At 40.4% G+C, this 19,325-nt stretch overlaps 2 protein-coding genes across 6 annotated transcripts; both read left to right on the top strand.

Annotated features, from left to right (window-relative positions):
• Positions 1–1,034: 1,034 nt before the first annotated feature.
• On the top strand, positions 1,035–7,066 carry lrif1 (ligand dependent nuclear receptor interacting factor 1). Its single transcript, XM_080899624.1, has 3 exons — positions 1,035–1,594; positions 2,707–4,153; positions 5,472–7,066. Exons 1-3 carry the CDS (start codon positions 1,578–1,580, stop codon positions 6,396–6,398), a joined length of 2,391 nt encoding a protein of 796 aa, XP_080755750.1. The 5' UTR covers positions 1,035–1,577; the 3' UTR covers positions 6,399–7,066.
• Positions 7,067–13,200: 6,134 nt separating this feature from the next.
• Positions 13,201–18,675, top strand: LOC308407169 (uncharacterized protein). Of its 5 annotated transcripts, XM_080898679.1 has the most exons (4): positions 13,470–13,783; positions 14,219–14,408; positions 15,385–15,912; positions 17,195–18,675. In XM_080898679.1, exons 3-4 carry the CDS (start codon positions 15,388–15,390, stop codon positions 17,666–17,668), a joined length of 999 nt encoding a protein of 332 aa, XP_080754805.1. In that variant the 5' UTR covers positions 13,470–13,783; positions 14,219–14,408; positions 15,385–15,387; the 3' UTR covers positions 17,669–18,675. The 5 variants fall into 5 exon arrangements, with proteins under 5 accessions (XP_080754804.1, XP_080754802.1, XP_080754806.1 ...); XM_080898678.1 differs by lacking the exons at positions 13,470–13,783; positions 14,219–14,408 and adding an exon at positions 13,201–13,296; XM_080898676.1 differs by lacking the exons at positions 13,470–13,783; positions 14,219–14,408 and adding an exon at positions 13,307–13,400.
• The last annotated feature ends 650 nt before the right edge of the window (positions 18,676–19,325 follow it).

Raw genomic sequence — 19,325 nt, 5'->3', positions numbered from 1 at the left:
GATGATGAGCCAATGTTCCTAGAAAGCGGATATGTTTCTAATTAACAAATAATTATTAGAATCTAACCTTTGTCTGTCTGTTAGCAGTCTAGCATCCACTGTTCATTTTTCGATTTTGTGTGAAGGTAGATACCAGTAACAGGTGGGGCTGGTTTGACTCAGGTCAAGGTCAAACAAATGTGAAAATCTGTAAAAATGTTGTTCTTCATAATTTTTATGGATTGTTTTCCAACAACAACAACAATATATTAGGCTTTGGGGCACATGAGTACCTAGGTTGGCATTTGACCTTGATCTTCATCATTAGTTCCCAAGGTCAAAGTTGATCTTAAAAAACAAAATGTAAAGAAACAGGTCAATTAGGATAAGCGTTAGTTTCCATTAGATCATCTCCAAACTTTAAAGCAAAATGTTAGTCACTGGGGGTCACAAGCTTTTTACTTTGAGCTCTTTAGAACAGCATTTTTAAAAATTGTTATATAACTTCACGATGACACAAAAACATGAATATAGTTCACTAGATTTCCATATTAACAATGCTGACTGACATCAGCAAAAACAGCTGAATATTTTACTCATAAAGATCCGACATTGATTTAGGAGTTTCTTTCCTTTTCTTTTTTTTTTTTTTTTAAGCAGTGAAGTTCAAGCTTGATCTGGTTGTCCTGCATCATAACTTTGATTTTCTACTCTGTTGCTGGAGCACCCTGTGTTCCTCCCTTTTTAGATTTCCTTGTCTATTTTTCCCACTACTTGTGTCAGTGTATTTATAAATTTGTCATGGGGTGATATGGTTTACCAAAATGAACACTGCAATTAACATCAATCCCAAAACCCACTGACAACATTGGGTGTCATGTTTAAAGGAGACAGAGCCCATCTCCACCATGTGTCATGTTCAGAAATGTGCATCTTCATGACAGGTTATCTAAATATCAGACACACTTAATATATAAGAAAATATATAAATAAATATGCGTATCACAAAACGGAACCGGAAGTGGCCAAGCGGAAGTTGGTAAAAAGGGAGAGTTCAAAACCACAAAGGCTAACAATATTTAACTCGTCTTGTGTTGCGTGAAAAATAAATAATAGTAAATAATAAGAATAATGAACCCTGCTAAAACACGACAGAACACCACTATATTCAACCTAAAGTCAGAGTCTGCGATTAAAACAAACAAACACAATCAACACAAACTTAAAAATGGCTTGCTACGTTGAACACAACCTCGTAACAAACCGGAAATAATGTGACAGAAGGGCTGAAATGATGGAAACGAGATTCCAACTTATTACATCCATTGATGAAAGGCACCAGGGAGAAAAATGTGCAGTCAAAACATTTTTTAATGGCAATTAAACGAGAGTATTCGGAGGTTAATAGCGGCGATTACACATTTGGACCAAGGCTAGCTTTCAAGCGCTGAGGCTACGATGGTGTTTGGACGTTACCAGTAACTTATAGCTATCGTGTAAACGGAGCTCACACCAATAATTATGTATTTAATTTAGTCATTTTTCGTTACGGCAGCTAAAAATTACATTCCAGCGTTCGTCTTTTCACCAGGGGACAGATGGATACGATTTACAGGTACTGCGGTTTGATGGCTCAATGCCTCCCAGTCCCTTATTGATGATTTGTGCTTTTAAACATAACGGGAGTCATGACAACACTAATGATGGGTCCGAATAAGAAATCATAGGCTGGCTCAGTTTGCTGTTATATTTAGTATCTAATCCCATCTATTAATACTAAGTATAAATATTCTAATCATTATTATTAATTGCAATGAGCTAATCTTACAAAATATGAGATCGATCTGTCATTCATGTAGTCCCACATTAAAGTTTTAAAGTTCTTATTAACTTGTTTGAAACAGTATTTAAATATTTGTACCTTTGTGTACTGCACACCTTGTCAGTTGTAATGTACCCTTGATGGTAACCGCGAATAAGGCACAAGTACCCTGTACTTACATGCAGTTTCGTGTACCGAGTCAGGTTTTTGCAGGAAACTATAAAATAATTACATTGTTAGACCGCAAGTATCCTGTATTTCCGTGTAACACGTTTTGTACAGGAAACAATAATAAAATGACATACAATAACTTGTTACCTGCAAATGACACCTAAGTACTGGGTACTTGCGCCTTATTCGCGGGTCATGTTATAAAGTGTTACCCCTTGATTATTAAAAGAAATATAATTGATCTCCCATTGCAGTAAAACAGCTCTTCCCAGTTATTAGGAGTAAAGCAAAAATTAAGAATTTTGGGAAAACAGTAAAAATAGTACAATAATGACGTACCTCATTTTATTTTTCCAATAGAAAAAAAAAAATACAGCATCAGATACTCCGTTGCCTCTAATTATGCTGGTGGAATAACTTCTTTGTAAAAGAGTGGGGATGAATTTCTTCTTAAATGCATGTGACACCTACGTATGCTCCCGAGTGCCTGCTTAAAGCCTTCCATCCACTCTGAGCAACAAGAGCGAGTAATAAAACTAATATTGGCTTAGAAATGCAGGCAACTATCACAAATTCAACAAAGGAAATCAGATAAGTGGACTCTCTGCCACTCTGGTAAAGGTTTAGATCTGTACTGTTTGGAGGTGTTAGAGTTCAACATAATAAAGTCATAACTGTATAAAATTCATATATTTATATTTGTGTTAATTCCGTTCTTCCTTCTGTTCTCTCAGTGGCCGAGGTGTCTTCTACCAGGCAATGCCTGCAATTGGAGCTGATGGAAAGAACATCATGAAACTGATTCCTGTCCAAATGGTGAACAGACAGTTTTTCCAACCACAGACAAGTAACACTAAAAGGGACCCAATTTCCCAGGAAGCTGTTACCATAAATATCAACTCAGCACCTGTGAACATGGTCACAGATACAGCTTTGAGTTCTTCTGTCTCTCAGCAAATAATCAGGAAGCAGGTTTCAGTTATGAATGTCTTGTCCAACCGTGTACATTCAGTCAACAACCAGTCGCTGCAGCAGCAGACTGGTAATTTAATGGCTGAAGTTCCGTCAGTGGCAACTTTTAAAGAAAAATCTGGAATGCCAGTAAAACTTCTTAATCCGCTCCCAGTTACTGTGAAATCTCCTGCACTCCCGAGAGGACAGTATCTTCAGATTCCCCCCAATGCACAAGTCCAGACCGTTCCAGCATGCAGACTCCCTGCAGCTATCCAGAAACAGATTTTTACTTCTTCTGCCAGCTCCTCCTCGGGGTCAGCATTACCCAGTGTAGTGTATGTTACTCCTGTCACCACTATAAATCAAGGCGGGACTCTGCCAACGGACACCGCTCCACACTCAGTCCGAATGTTTTCCAATGCATCAACACTGACTTCTTATGGATTTCACCCAAAGCAAAGAACACAACAGTTAAAACTGATTCCAAAGGTTTCACAAAGGCCCGACAGCCCCACACGCTGGGTGATAGAAGAAGTGGATTGTTCATCAGGTCCAAATATAAAACCTCTTAACTGTCCGTCTGTAACTTCAGAGATTCTTCAAGCAATCGCACAGAGAGAAAATTCTTCCACACAGCTCAGCACCTTCAGAAAAACAGCCTCTCAGCTGAGTCAGGACAATGGTGCACAAGGGCAAGAAAATGCTTTGGTCATGTGCAATGGCAAGGTGTTCTTTGTAGCTAAACGGTGCACCCCGCTATCTAAGACCACAACAACAACTAAAGCGTCTGAACTCAGCAAAAGCATTCTTCCACCATCTTCTTCTTTACAACAGTTTCTTCAGTCAGCTGTAACAAGTCGAGATGTTAGAACGCAAAGGGAGTCAGATGAGGTGATTGATCTATGTGACGATGATGAGTCACCTCAACAAGCAGTTAACGTGCCTGCGGTCTCTCATCTGGATGAAGACAATGTCATATTTGTATCATATAGTCCACCCAAGTCAGAGTCCTGCTCACCACGCTGCACAACTTCAAACATGGCTTTGAGAGGAGCAAAAGCCGGCCAGGACACGTCAGATAGAAATGAAACGTGTGTTTGTGGCTCAGACGTGCTTCACAGCACCTCTGCCCAGCAGTTGCAAGACGTAGAGCTTGATGCAAAAACAGAAAGTCCAACAGAGGCCAGCAGCAGCTGTGAAACAGAGAGCGACAGTCAGATAACTGAGGTAAGGCTAGTTCTGATGCTTCTGGGACTTGTTAGTGTTTTAATAAAAATGCTTTTAAAGGTGTGATTGTAGACTAGATAATATAACATTTCACGTAGGTCTGCAGCTAATCATTACAGATCTGTGGTTTGGTCTATGTTTTTTGAAGGATAATTCAAGTTTGTTTGTAATTGTTTTTTGTATTGTTTTCTGTCTGGTGAGTATTTCTGATCACACCAGTGTTCGTTTGGAAGTTCAACCTCTTAACCTTGTCGGTTTTCTTGTGTGATGTACAAAATGAGTATTTATTTTCTGAAGCGTGGATGATAGAAAAACGTGGATTTATTTTCCTTTTTTTATTTTGTCTCTGTACAGCACCGTAGTCAGTTTTCATTAACATGTGATTAAAGTGCAGACTTTCAGCTTTCAGTATTACATTAACTTGTTTACACTGGAACGTGCTACCTATTAAGCTTCACAGCATTTGGCTGAATCTGAGCAGAGTGTACAGCCCTGTGCAGCTCAGATTCATCCCATTATGTCTCTGAGCAGGCACATGATCAGCAAATACTATGACCTGGTAGCACTGGCAACCATACTTTAGCTTTAGCATTGCCTCCACCATGTTTGACAGGTGGCATCTTCCTAAGCAGGTTCTTTTCAGATGTTTTCTAAATATACTCTGGACTTTCTCTTCTTAAAAGTAACCAGTGGCACCTTGTTGTAAACCCTCTGAAGATCTTGTAGACCTTGACAATGACATCCCAACCTCTTTAAGAGCAATTTTGACTTTAGAGTACAAGCCACATTTTTAACCATGCATTAAATGCATTGCTTTATTTATTTATTTATTTTTTTTACACTCCAAGCACTCTACCTACCTCACATTCATGGGTAGTTTAGAATCAACAACTAAAACGAACTATTAACCTGACATGCATGTCTGTGGACGGTGGGAGGAAGGAACATGCACACAGCACACAAAGGCCGCAGCATAAACCAGGAACCTCAGGTCATCTCTTCCTGTGAGGTGACATTGCTAGCCAACAGTGTTGCATGTTGTGAGTGGGTTTTTTCTCAGTCATGGAAAGAATTTGTTGTAGTTGTCTTTCAGACCTTTGGTGTTGCTAGTACATTGCTTCTTTTAAGAATGTATCAGATTGTTGATTCGACCACTAGAGTTTTAGCCATCTCTTTAATAATGATGGCCTCCTTCACTTGCAGTGACCTCTCTTTGGACCGCTTAGTAAAAGTTACCATAAACAGCTACTAAATGTACTTGGATCATTTGCTTAATGTGTGATAATGGTATTTTTATTTTACATTTCCCTATTTGCAGGGCTCTACAAATCCTGAGTCAGTGGCACCAAAGCCTCACAAATTGTCTGACCACCTGCTGAGGCAGATATTCGGGATAACAGCTGAACTTAAACTTTGCCTTCAGAGGGTTGATGAACCATCAGTTGAGTCTGTCCCTGTAAATTCGCTGCACATAGACTCCATTAAGTCAGTGGAGGATAATGAGGAACCAGTGGTAGATGTTTTTCGATATGAAGGTGGCAGTTCACAAGAAACCAATATGAACAGTGGTCATACTGATATCCCGAGAGTAAAAGTACAAACTGGAAAGGAATTACCACCATCACCTGACACAGGTGTTGGAGCTCTCAAATGTTCTCATGTCAAACTGGACCAGAAACCTCCTCCTTTTCCTTGGAAACAGAAGTTCTTTTCAGGTCAAAGTTCACACAACAGGGCATCATGTGACTGTAAAAGTAAGCAAGAGACAGATTGTTTGGAACCAGGTGGTGAGGATGTCCCTACCACAAATGAAGGCAGTATCTCACAATCACAGTATGCAGATGCTCATCTTCAGACTCAGACTTGGTTGGATCTCAGCAGAAACACAAGGAGAATAGGACGGACCAGGAAACGCACTGTGTGTCCATGTTGCATGCCCACTACTCTGGATCCTGCAGTCAAGTCCAGGGCAAGGCTAGAGGAGCTAGACAAGTGGGACTTTACAGCAGAGCAGGTGAGTAAAAAAGGGGGAAGAGCAAAGGTTCCTCGAAAAGATGGAATGATGAGCTGTGGAAAAGTCACAAACAAGCAGAACTATGTCGCCCATGTGGGCTATAGTAACATTTTGTCAACAACGTCCACGGACTGTGATGAACTAAAAAGACAGGAACGGATCAAAAGACTCAAAGATTACCTGACAGAGAAAGAGGCAGCGTTGCAACTAATGAAGAGAAAAGTGAGCTGATTGAAAATGTCCAGTATTTCTAGCACACACGTGTCCTTATAAAGTTCATCGATTAATGGACTCAAAAATGGCACCTCCTCGTGCACATTCACTTTCTGAGACTCAAAGTGAGTTTATGTTCCATGGAGCCCACCACACATATACATCAATGCTGGGTTTTTACTTGTCCAATAGGCTATAATGTGATATCATTACACACAGAGTATTTACAAACATGAAACTTTACCCTTTAAATCCTGAACCATGAAATACCTTCAGGAAAAATATTAATTTGCTTTTAGCAGTTTTCATTTGTATCATATTTGCTACATTTTGCATTTTGTTTGCTTTTTTGAGAGGCAGAGGATCACATTTATGTGGAAATTTCAAAAACTCACAAAAATGTATGTATATCCTCCTGAGAACCAGCCTATTCATTTATGCCCTCATTAATGGACATTTGTTTTTGCTCTATATCTTTTGACTTATTTGGGCTACCATAATAAGTCACACCAACCTTTCCATTGATATCACACCAGTTTGGGTGATACTTTTAGCTCCAGAAATGCAGGACATTACAAAAAAAGATATTTGGTTCCTCGGTTCTCAGGAGGTGTTGCAGGGTTAATGGAATTAAGTCTTAATTGAAAATTGCTTTTTTGTTTGTTTGTTCGCTTTGTTTGTTTTGATTGTCTGTTTTCCAATTTAAAAATGAAAATAAAGCTTATAAATAAAAGAAATTTAAAAAAAAAAGAAAGTTGCTTAACTGGCAGGTGCTAGGGCCACTAAGGTGGACGTCTTCCATCTTGGTGGCCTAAGGATCTCCTCTTTGCTTTCTGTTGACTCCATCAGGCAGTTTCCTCCAGCTCCCACTGGAGCGATTCACAGACAAAATTCAAGCCGTATTAAGAAGAACTAGAATTTCCAAATCTGAAGATATGGTGTTCTGCTGGATGAATTGTTACTCTAAGTCACAGGTGTCGAACTCCAGGCCTCAAGGGCCAGCGTCCTGCAGGTTTTAGATGTGTCCTTGATCCAACACAGCTGATTTAAATTGCTTAATGACCTCCTCAACATGTCTTGGAAGTTTTCCAGAAGCCTGGTAATGAACTTATCATTTGATTCAGGTGTGTTGACCCAGGGTGCTATCTAAAACCTGCAGGACACTGGTGCTGGAGGCCTGGAGTTCTACACCCCTGCCCTAAGTGGTATCAAGTATCTCAGGGAAATTTTTCCCTGAGAGAGGGGAGCAGGAGACTGATAGACAAACTAGGACAGGATCTGCAGTGATGTGTACTAGTGATGGGCAGATGAAGCCTCATGAAGCACTGAAGCTTTTCATCCAATTGGTTCACCCCAACGCGAAGCTTCTTGAAGCTTCATTTGCTCTAGCAGGACACCTACTGGACGTAAAAATATTAGTTGGCATGAATTTGAAGAGTGTGGCATTTTGCACACAGCCTGTAAATGTCAACAACAAAAGGAGTGTGTAAAACATGTATATTGTAGTGATGGCAGTATACTGTGTATATTTATGCTGGCAGTATGGAAAATGATTATTTGCGGCAAAGTTCGAACCGCTTCCTGAACCAGTCACGTGGTACAGCTGGGCAGCGAGGCTTCGGACGTCATCATTTTCAGCTCCTCCCATAAATGAAGCAAGCCTCGATACGCGCTTCGCGGAAACGCCCCCTCCATTACTCGACACACGCTTCGAAGCCTCGATACAGAACGTCACATCACTAATGTGTACTAGTTTGTTTATCAGTTGATCCGTGTCTGTACCCTCACCCATGGTCACAAGCTATGGATAGAGAACAAAAGAAACAGACACCAGAATAAGAGAGAGACACCAGATGTCAGAGTCAAAGCCAGCTGCTTCACTCTTGTCATGTGGTCACCTGCACGGTGAATGGTAAATGGACTGGTTCTTATATAGCATACTCAAACAACTTGTCTTTTTCACCCATTCATTCCTCTGCTTACCCACTGAGCTAAAGTGGCACCCAGTTTATGTCTTTTCCAACACACTTACAGCTTACATGTTTCTTACTGGTCAGGTTTCTTGTTTTTTTCTGACAACCATTAAACTGAAAACAAACTCTGTTTCCAAAAACTGTTATGGAAGTTCAAAAACAGGTCATAAACTATAACTTTTTATTGATAAGATTATTTTAAAGTTTACATCAAATGCTAAAACTGAGAAATTATGTGTTTTTTAAAAAGGTAACCAAAGAGATAACTGATCTAGTTCTTATAATTCTTTTTCTTCTTTGTTTTTAATGGCTGCTCTATTCTTTATTTACAGAGCTCCATGACGATTGTTAGTACGCACAGATAAAAAGCTAGCAACCTATAATGGTGTAGTAATTTACATATCTCATTAATGCATTAATGAGTCTATGTTATTCATTATTGATGAATGATGTGCAGAAAGGTTTCATGTAATGGTTTCCAGACTTATCGCAGATTGAATCAGCAGTTTTACTAAATTCCTGGTTTTTCCATCAGTTCCTGCCAGTAAGTGTCTCTTTACATACAAGGAGATAACTGGACTCCATTAGGTTTGTAAAGATGTTTCACCTCTGAGGCTTCTTCAGGTCATGTGATGGGGGCAGTATTTCCAACCTAAAATGAAGGTGAAATAAAGGGGTTGTTTAAAAAAGTGGTTATGCAACACAATGGGAAACTGTTGCTGTCAGTAATTAAACATTTTAAATTAATATTTATTTTCTTACAAAACTGTTTCAATATTTGAATCGTTGTCTTTCTGCTATTTATAGTTACACAAAGGTTTTAATTGAATACTGTATTATTTAATTTACATTTTTAAACTGAATCACAATATTTTTGTAAACAGGGTTATATGTTTTATAGTTAAGTTTGCTATGGTTTACCTTGTGCTGTGTAGAACAATACAATAGCATGTATCTGCTCAGTGATGCACTTTTTCGTTTGTAAACCTTAATTCTTCACTTTTGAATAATAGATTAAATCACTCTGTTCCACTTCAGCTTGTAAGCTGCATCCTAAACATTACTTATAATGTTTTCATTTGTTTTCCAAACACAGCCTAACATGTACTGAATCATGACAGACAGTGTAAGCTTTGTCTTTACAAAGTGGATATTTACAAATGGTATGAAACATAGTTGTTCTGAATTGGACGCAGTGAAGCAGACATCTCTGACTTCTGTTGGAAACATGTGACCATCAGTTTTAGGTTTCTTCATGTTTTTGATTAAAATATGTATTCATGATTTATTTAATTCCATTTCCACTAAATGAACATTTATTTAAAACTTGCCTTCTTGCTGTTTTCTTGTCTGTTATCTGTAACATACATTAATTACAGTTCAATTGTGTGTGGATCACAGTGTGTACAGTGATTTCTTTTTGCAAATGAACACAGTGTCATAATTCATTATCTGCTTTTTATTACCATTAAATGCACTGTAATTGAAGGAAGGGTGTACATGCATTTAAACAGAGACAGAAAAACACCTTCCTGCCTTGATAATTAATTCTGATTCTATTTATTATTTAATTTCTGGACATTTTGTTCAGAGTTCCTTGGTCCACAAAATAGCCTGACTTTTATGTGGTGTGATGTGTATACATGCTACAAAAAGACCCTCTGCGCTCTACATCAGTCTCAATATTTCAATTCAGTCATAGCACTGAATGAAGTTTCTGACCTTCAAAAACATGCAGCACCAGCCCATAATGAGCACATGTGATGTGTATGTGAAAATCATAAAAAAAAAACTTCTTTATTTAATCATTTTAATCCTAACAGGTTCAAGGTACAAGGTTCTTTATTTGTCACATGCATAGTTATACAAGTATAACACACGCGAAATGTAGCCTGACACGCTCCTCGACATGTGCAAAAAAATTGGGGGGGGGGGGCGTGTAGAGGAAGAACATTATATATATATATATATATATATATATATAGTATATACATTGGGTGAATGTGTAGTAGTAGCAGCAAGCAGGTGAATTCTGTACATTAATATGAATAGACATCTGACTATTTTACAGGATAGACACTATAAACATATTTAAAATTAAAGGAATTGAAATGTACATTGTGCCTTGGTTTAGTGTCTGGAAGAGTCCTGACAGGGTCTGCTTTAAAGATGTCCCTTGGTTGATACTTGACCAACTGGGACTCACACTGGAGGACCACTGCACAAGGTAGCTGGTGGGGTCATAGAATCGGCCCTTCACCTACGCAAGGCAGGTGCATGACCCAGCGGCCGAGCAACGCCAGGCACTCACATAAAGGAGAGGTTTGGCTGGTGGACCTAATTGGCCTTGAGCAATTCATGGATGGGCTCCCAGTAGACACAGCAGAGTGGGTCTGCTGCCACCGACCAGCCGATCCGCATGCCGTGGTGAAGCGGTCGGAGAACCACCTGTCAGTGCAGCTAAGAGAATCAATGAGTCGGTCAAAACCAGCAGTGGCAAGTCAGCCAGTCCCAACTCTAGGGAGGCAGCTCTGGGTCTGAGTCATTGCACAGTGGCTATGGACAATGCACTCCACTCACTGCGAGCCACACAAGCATTGGGGCTGGAGTGCTGGAGATGTGAACAACTAGGACACGTCAGTCGAGAGTCCCGTGTATGGAGGCGGGACAGATAATGTGGACTCAGGCTGCACGCTGACTCTGGTCCACCATTCCCTTCGTTCAACCCAGGATATTGTTGGAGGCAGAGTAGGTGACGCTTAGGTGTATGCCCAGGGACATACACAGGCTCTGCCTGCTCCAGTAATTCACTCCATCTGAGATTTCCCACTAGAGCAGTCTTGTGATGACGCTCTACGCGCAGCCTTTGACCGAGGGATGGAAACTGATGATCAAATGGTGTGCTCAGACGTAGCGCTGACCGACCCTCTTTCTGTGATGGTTAGAGACAGATTGTATTGAATGAGTCATGACACACCCAGTTGGTGGTGCCAAAAAGCAGCTGGAAAATAATTTTCCAGGCAGCTCATTGTAACCCTATGGCAGGGCGTATGGGATATACCAAAACTCTGAGAAGAATAATGGTCTGGTTATTGACTGGACATTCAAGGGGATGTATGCCGATGATGTGCATTGTTGGGTCTGTGTTTCCACATGCCCCGCTAGTTTAGAGACTTATTCCTCATGAAGAACAGAAAACAAGACAGAACATCTTCAACCGGTCTTTTCACTCCTTAACGAGGGAAGTTTGGGTCAGAACCAGCTCTTGGAGCTCACGCTCCTCACCTGTCTGTAGCCCAAATCCTTCAAAGAGCAGCTTCCCTCGTCGGCTTTTTATTGACAAACTGTTACAATACACATCACAGCAAAAGCACCTCCCTCCGTAAATTGAATTGTACTTGTTATTAATCTCTGTCTCTCTTCCACAGCATGTCTTTATCCTGTTTTCCTTCTCTCACCCCAACCGGTTGCAGCAGATGGCCCCGCCCCTCCCTGAGCCCGGTTCTGCTGGAGGTTTCTTCCTGTTAAAAGGGAGTTTTTCCTTCCCACTGTCACCAAAGTGCTTGCTCATAGGGGGTCATATGATTGTTGGTTTTTTCTCTGTATCTATTATTGTACGATCTACTATACAATATAAAGCGCCTTGAGGCGACTGTAGTTGTGATTTGGCGCTGTATAAATAAAATTGAATTGAATTGAATGGGTGAGTGTGAGATCATTTCACATTTGCCATTTCTTTCTTTATTTTTCTTTTCTTTTTATGTGTGTGCAAACATTTCTGGGTTTTTTTATTTCTTGGGATTCGGTATCTTTGGAAGAGTTTATCTCTGTATGTGTGCAAATGTATGTGGATTCATTTAATCCTGCAATCCTGAGATTTAAGGTTGGATCAAGCTCAATGCAGGCACACCGAATGGGCCACGCATGATCAGGAAACATGTGGAAACATTTCCGTGTTTGGATTGCTTGGAATTTTGTTCCGGTGGTTTCTTTAGCCGTTTCTATCTCTGTATGTGTGGAAATCTTTGTGCATTCCCGTGTTCCTGCTTTGAGATCTAAGGTTGGCTGAATTGGTTGATCTCTGTGGACAATCACATTTGTGCACAAACATTTCTGTGCTTGGATTTTTAGGAATTTTGGATTGGTAATCAGTTTACCAATCCAGATGTGTACAGAAGTATGTGCATTCATGTGTACATGTGTGGAGATCTGAGGCTGGTTTCTAGGGTGGACCTCTGCACATAATCATATGTGTGTGCAAACATTTCTGTGTTTGGATTGATTGAAAATTGGGTCTGTTGGTTTCTTTGTTAGCAGTTATCTCTGGTTGTGTGCAAAGTGTGCATGCGTTATTTCATTATTTAATTAATTAATTAAATTCATTTTGCACTCGTGGCTCTCCTTAGCCTGGTTTCCCCTTTTGGCAATAACCTCTTTGGCTTTGGAGAAAACCCTTTCACGTGGTACTGAAGAGGCAGAAGTGCACAAGTACCCCACAGTAGGCTTATGTTAGGCTAAAATATATGCACCTCCACCCACGGATCCGTTCCACTTTATGTATGTCCAGAAATCACACCAACACTCACTTTCTGAACTAGCGAGGCTTCAGACGTCATCACCGACGTCACTCACCCATAAAGGTGCAAGCAACACACGATTCCTGAAATACTTCCTGGACTTCTCAACACACCCTCCGAAACCTTCCCTTTTTTTCCCAGCACATATCATTTTTATGTCAAGTACGCATTTTTAACGCAGCATTTTTTTTTATTATTAATATTATTATTATCATTATTGTTTTTTTTTTTTTACAGTTTCACTTAAAATCGCTGTTAGGCTAAATGAATGTTTTATTCTGAAATTCGGCCCGGAAGTCCGTTCGCCTGTGGCAAAGTGAAACAAGAGCATATCGGGGTCTTGGGAAAAAGGGCTGCTTTGCTAAGGTATGTGTTACTGCGTTTGACTTGCGTGTTACTAGTATGTTATGTGTGTGTTTAACGTGAACGGCGATCTTCGGCACTGTGAAAATCCGCCTCCGCGTTTTGAGGTTTGAGTTGGTTTCTTGTCCCTCTCGAACGTGAGCTGAGGTACGACACCCAGGTGTTGACGAGCTTTTTGGAAACAAATGTGCTAATTAGCGGTCTAAGACTTGTCCTTGGTTACAAAGCCTTTCTTGCTGTTCTCTAACAAAATGGTGTCTGTGTAACAGGAACACCGGGCTCGGTCTCTTTCACGGGCGAGTTTTATCTCGGTGTGCGTTTCAGCGAACGTCATGTTAGATTTTTCACACCGGGACCTTTTTTTTTTTTTTTTATAAACATGGCTGTTCAAGTCCTTTGCCAGGAAGTATACATCTGGTATCATCAGCATGGGCCAGAGAGAAACTGTGGGTACGCTGGGAAAGGAAGTCCAATTAACGCTTAGATGTCGGTAAGACGTTGGGCAAGCAACTATTCGCATCATTTATATGTGTAAGCAGTTTCACATAAGTAGTAATGCCAAAGTTTCACTTTTAAGCTTTGAAAGTTCAAAAGTAGTTTTGTAACATTTTAGTTTAAGAAAAAGTGTTAAAGTACTCAATGCAGAAGAATTTCCCATGTTAACGTTACAGTGGGGGAATAATTATTTGCTCTTCTGCTGAATTTGTTTGTTCACTTACCAAAAAAAGAACAGTCTCAAATTTTTATGGTAGTTTCATTGATATTCTCTCTCTCTCTATTAAAATGAAACACACGCACATTACATAAAAGTTGGAATTTATTTGCAGGTCATTAAGTCAGATGAGTATTTGAGCCCCTGTAACAAAGCCAGAATACAACCAAATGAATTAGATCCTTCTGTTCTCAACTTGTTTTGTGCATTAAGCACACATAACAAGATTCCACAGAATCAGTGTCTTTCATTCCTACATCTCCACCACCGTGGGAAACACCAAAGGACCTCGTGGATAAGATTGTAGACTGGTACAAGGCTGGACTGGGCTACGAGACCATGAGCAAGAAGCTTGTCAATCACCTGAAGGAAGCTGGAGCCACAGTTAACAAAAACATACCTGGTAATCCACTATGCAATAACGGATTGAAACACCCACAAGGTCCCCGTAATCAAGAACATGTATAGGCCTGTCTGAACTTTGACAGTGAACATCTTAATGATTCACAGGAGGCCTGAGGAAAACTGCTGAAGTTGCATGAAACCAAAATCAAGCTCTTTGGGGAACACCATCCCCATACTCGAGCACAGAGATGGACACACTGTACTTCTACTGTACTGCACACATTGTGATTGGTACATGGTGAAAATTATATAGGGTAATTTACTGGTTCACTCTGGGCTGTTTTATTGGGACTGACAAAGAGCCACAGATGAGCAGCTGGCATATTCTTATTCTTATTCTTTGACCTAAGCATTCGTGTTGCATCTCAATTACATCAAGGGGACGCTGGGACGCGTTGCTATGATAATGACCATCCACATCAGATGGTACTAGATTTTAATGGACAAGCAGTCAATCCAAGTAGGTACTAATGGAAAAGGGCTTTGGTTGAGGTTTGTGCTCTTGGAGTGCTTGTTTATCGCATGTGGTTGCCTAGACACTGTGGATGATTCTTCTGATATGACCCAAAACATGCTGCCAAGGCAACAAAGGAGTGGCTAAAGAAGCATATTAAGGTCCCCGGCTGTCCTACCCAGACTCCAGACCTCAATTCTATAAAAATCTGTGAGACGAGTTGAAGCCTGAGAAAGAAACCTTTAGAGTTTCTATAAAGAAGAGTTGTCCAGAATCCCCCCTGTGATGTGTGCAACCTTGATGGCCAACTATAGGAAACATCTGTCAGCTGTGCTTACAACAAGGGTTTCTCCACCAACAACAAAGTCATGTTTTGTCAATTCCCCGATTGTGTACTGCTGGAAGCTGAGGTGGAGCTTTTTCTTCAGTCTGTGACTGTTTTCATCATCTGATTCTTCTATTTTTTTATGTGTCACTTTATTAAACGATTGCTTATTGATTAAATGATTTGTGTACACAGATCATGGATCTCCTCAGCAGTTTGGAAATCTACATCCCTGCGGAGGCTGAGGTGAAAAACATCCCTTTGTTGACCTTGCCAAAGTCTGTACTCAGAAGAATGGGCCTCCCTCTACTGAATGCCTCCAGGAATCTTGCAGACTCTCCAGAAGGCATATGGATTTCTCCAGCAGTTATACGGAAGAAAGGCCAGAGACACACAGGAAGTGCAATAGATAACATGACCTCCGTGCTGGGGAAAGAGTTGCGCGCTTCAAGGGGTCCTTTTCGAATGTCTTTTGTTTCCTCGAACCGTGCAGCTCACGAGGTGCTGAAGGGCACCGTTCCCAAGGCACCTCTATGTCAAACCTCTCAATTCCCTTCGGACTCTGCCCCGCGAACCGGTCGAGATGCTGTCGTCATCTACCGTGGGCAAGTTTACTTGTCCATCAGAATGCCTAGTCGTAGCCATAGTCAGCGTGGGAAACAGATGACTTCTCAGCCTGTCACTCCTTCAACGTCCCACTTGTCTTCAAAGAAAAGGAAAAAGGTAACACAACTTTCTTTCTGCTAAAACGACCAGTTTACAAAAAGTCTAGCAGAGGTCGTATTTACACAGAGCAGTCTGTTGCTGTTCCAGAAGGGAGAATGATTCAATACAACACAGTTATATATCATTGAAAAGAATCATAATGAATATATTTATGTTACTATTAACCTAAAACACACAAATGCTCTCCATTCTTTTCTCTTTTCACATGGTTTAGCCTGATCACTCGGTGTAAACTCTTGATTATTGGTCTCAGCCTTTATCTGAAACCAACCTGACATCAGGTAACAGAAACACCAGTCCAGCGCATGCAGAAATTATATTGCTGCACGCCGCAGGAATATAACAGCAGAGGGACATGATATATTTAAATCCACAAACTCGGTATTAAACAGAAAATGTAAGAAGTAGAAATGATTAAGTTAGCTTTGGAGAGACAAAGTGTGACATGGACACAGTGGACTGGTATCTCTGTTACGTGCCTTGCTGTGATATCGAGTTGCTGAAAGGGGTTGATTTCAGCCAGGAACCGACATCTGGTGAGAATTTTATGTTCAATACACAGAGACAGACAACAGTTCACACCTGTGGGAATTTACATTTAACCTGACCCCACTAACATGTCTTTGGCTGTGGGAGGAAGCCGGGGTACCCGGGGAGAACATGCAAACTCCACACAGGAAAGACCCGGCCAGGGGGTGAAATCCAACTAGGCACCATCTTGCTGTGAGGCAGCAATGCTAATCTTACTTAGCACTTAGTTCCTCCTACACCAAGTGTCACATCGGGCAGCTAATGATCTCTATCGACGTTGGTCTGCAGCAACTGCTACATCTTCGTCTCAGGCGATGTCGACGGTTTTCAGATCATCCATAAACGTTCGACACCATGTGATTAGCACTGCTTTGACAGTGCTAATCACCACCAATAATAATTGTTATTATTATTAATTTACAGAATATAAAGTTCAAGCTTATCTCTAGTATCAAGATGCAAATAAACATGCATGTATTAGGAGGCCCCTACAAATGTAAAGCTACATGCTGCTGCCTGTAATCAACCTATTTGACAAACAATTGAGCCTTAGGGTTCACCAAAAGTATATTTCATAATATGCTTTTGGTGGGTTTTTTGGAATTCATGAGATTCCACAAAAAACTGAACTAAATGACAGAATAGCATCTCCCAGAAGCCTCTGGATTATGTTTATGTTCATTTGTATTTTAGTCCTAGAATGCTACTTTAAACGCTAATTCTGTGACTTTTTTTGTACATCCTTTAGACGATGCCAAGCGACAACAAGCCCAAGAAAAAGCACAACATATGTAAAGTAATGCATACAGAAAACAAGAAGGATGACGCACACAGGACAAGAGATGTTCACTTTCTGCCAAAACCCACTGAGAGTGAGTGTGAAGTGGGCAGCCAGTGTCCTGCAGATTCTAGAGGAGAGCCGCTCTCAGAGGCCCCCCTGAAGGCAGCTTGCTTTCAGCCTCACAGGGAGCCAGAGGAGGATCTGGCTGCCGAGGAAGCAGACGGCCCCGGTGAGAACAATGACAGAGGTGGTAGTCTACAGATGGACATCAGGGAAGTTGACCAAAGTAGCAGGGGCAGGGTGGAGCCCCTGGGTGCAGCTGCCGCCTCCACATCACTGCAGATGGACTGTGACTTTAACGAGTTGGCACAGGAGGAGAAGATCGCTCAAATGAGAGCCAAACTTAGACAGAGCGAAGCTGCTCTAAACCTGCTTTCTTAAAGTGACCTCACATTTGTTAGCCTTTTTGTACTGAATGTTTAGAATAGACTTTTATACATTTGTCTTCTGTGAACACATGCACATTAATAAAAGTGGTGTCGATGGGCTTATGTGTTTGGTGATCCTTTTTGTTTTATTTAGGCGTCCAAAAACAGATGTTGTACTAGTGTGGTGTTCTCTTCTCATTAGGTGCAGTTTATAGCAAGGTCTTCAATGTTTGGATGTTTTTGATGTGTTAGTTCATTTCCTTTTGATAAAACCTCAAACCATAGCAGCGTATGGTTTGATTATTTCAAGCTGTAGTTTGGTCCCATTTACAAAGTGAACCAAATAGTTCTTTGTTAAAATACTTCTTTTTTCCAGAATATATAATGTGTTTTTCCTGGTTCAGTAACTAAGACTGTTTTTGTCTTTCTTTCTTATTCTTTTTTTTTTTTTTTAATCAAGCATACCAAATCACACTTTTGTTTTTGTTTAGTATGATAGTTTCCCTGATCACCTTGAAACACCTCCACAGGTCATGAGTTGGTCTTATGTTTGTTGAAAGTGCTCCAAACCATAAACAATAAATATGACTAATCTTTGTGCATATGTTTCATAATGAGACTTTTAATACTAAGACCTGTAAAAAAATCATTATTATTGCTGTTATTATTATTATTATTATTATTATTATTGTTATTATTTGGTGACCTAGTGCTGAAATGGTTGTGGTGTGACTGTTGTCCTTTCTACTCTGCTTTCTCACTCCTTAAGTTATTTTTCATATGCAGGTCTTACACTCTGAGCCTGACATTTCTTCTGTCAGTGTGGAACAAGAAAGTCAGGACTTTGAATTGTGACATAGTGACTGTGCTCACACTCACCTCTCTGCTTTGGTCCCTGAATGATTCAAAATGTTTAGCATGGACTCATCTAGTGTTTAAGGTTTTCATTTCTGTGTTTGAAATTCATTTCTATAGATGTATATCTGATTGGAAAATATGTTTGCATTAAAAGCATTCTGTATGGGGCTTTGACTTTTTGTTTTAAAGAAGCATCTCACCACACCAAAGGGTCACAGTTTATGCTGTAACCAGGGTTGGAATCAGAAGAGTTCAGAATATTGAAACTGAAGGAAAGTTTAAAAAAAAAAAGTGAGGTTTGTTGTATTAGTGTGAGTTATTGGATTATCCCAGAAAGTTGATTCTGTTCATCTGGACGTTCTCATTAGGAGAAATGTTTCCTCATCATCAGCTGACTGCAGGTTTCCAACCATATAAACAGGACATCTGCACACTGACTGAAACTAACAACACTGATTAACAGTGGACTGTGAGGTCAGTTTCATGATCATTAATATGGAAATTGATCAAAGCCAACTGAACAATGTCCATGAGTACCATTCACAGAGAGTTGTGGAATGGCTGCAATCACAGCATTGTAAGATGGTGACAGATGTACCCTTAGACCCCCTCCTCCATTCAGAGATTGTTTTTCCTTTTCGCGCTCAAACCAGCGTTCCTCCCTGTCCAGGATGTGTACATCCTCATTATTGAAAGAGTGTCCACTGGCCTGTAGGTGTAAATAGACTGCAGAGCCCTGGCCTGACGAGGTACAGTCAGGTCCATAAATATTGGGACATCGACACAATTCTAACATTTTTGGCTCTATACAC

Source organism: Rhamphochromis sp. 'chilingali' (assembly GCF_963969265.1).
Source record: "Rhamphochromis sp. 'chilingali' genome assembly, chromosome: 12".
NCBI classification, from domain to species: Eukaryota; Metazoa; Chordata; class Actinopteri; order Cichliformes; family Cichlidae; genus Rhamphochromis; species Rhamphochromis sp. 'chilingali'.
The sequence above is the reverse complement of the archived record's forward strand: the minus strand, read 5'-3'. Positions and strand labels throughout refer to the sequence as shown.

Excerpts from the sequence above, each read along its gene's own strand:
- lrif1 (XM_080899624.1), top strand. Across the intron at positions 4,154-5,471 it reads GCGACAGTCAGATAACTGAG|GGCTCTACAAATCCTGAGTC; the intron begins GTAAGGCTAGTT and ends CCCTATTTGCAG.
- LOC308407169 (XM_080898676.1), top strand. The coding sequence starts at position 13,338 with ATGTGTGTGTTTAACGTGAACGGCGATCTTCGGCACTGTGAAAATCCG. Across the intron at positions 13,401-15,384 it reads ATCCGCCTCCGCGTTTTGAG|ATCATGGATCTCCTCAGCAG; the intron begins GTTTGAGTTGGT and ends TTGTGTACACAG. Across the intron at positions 15,913-17,194 it reads CTTCAAAGAAAAGGAAAAAG|ACGATGCCAAGCGACAACAA; the intron begins GTAACACAACTT and ends TACATCCTTTAG.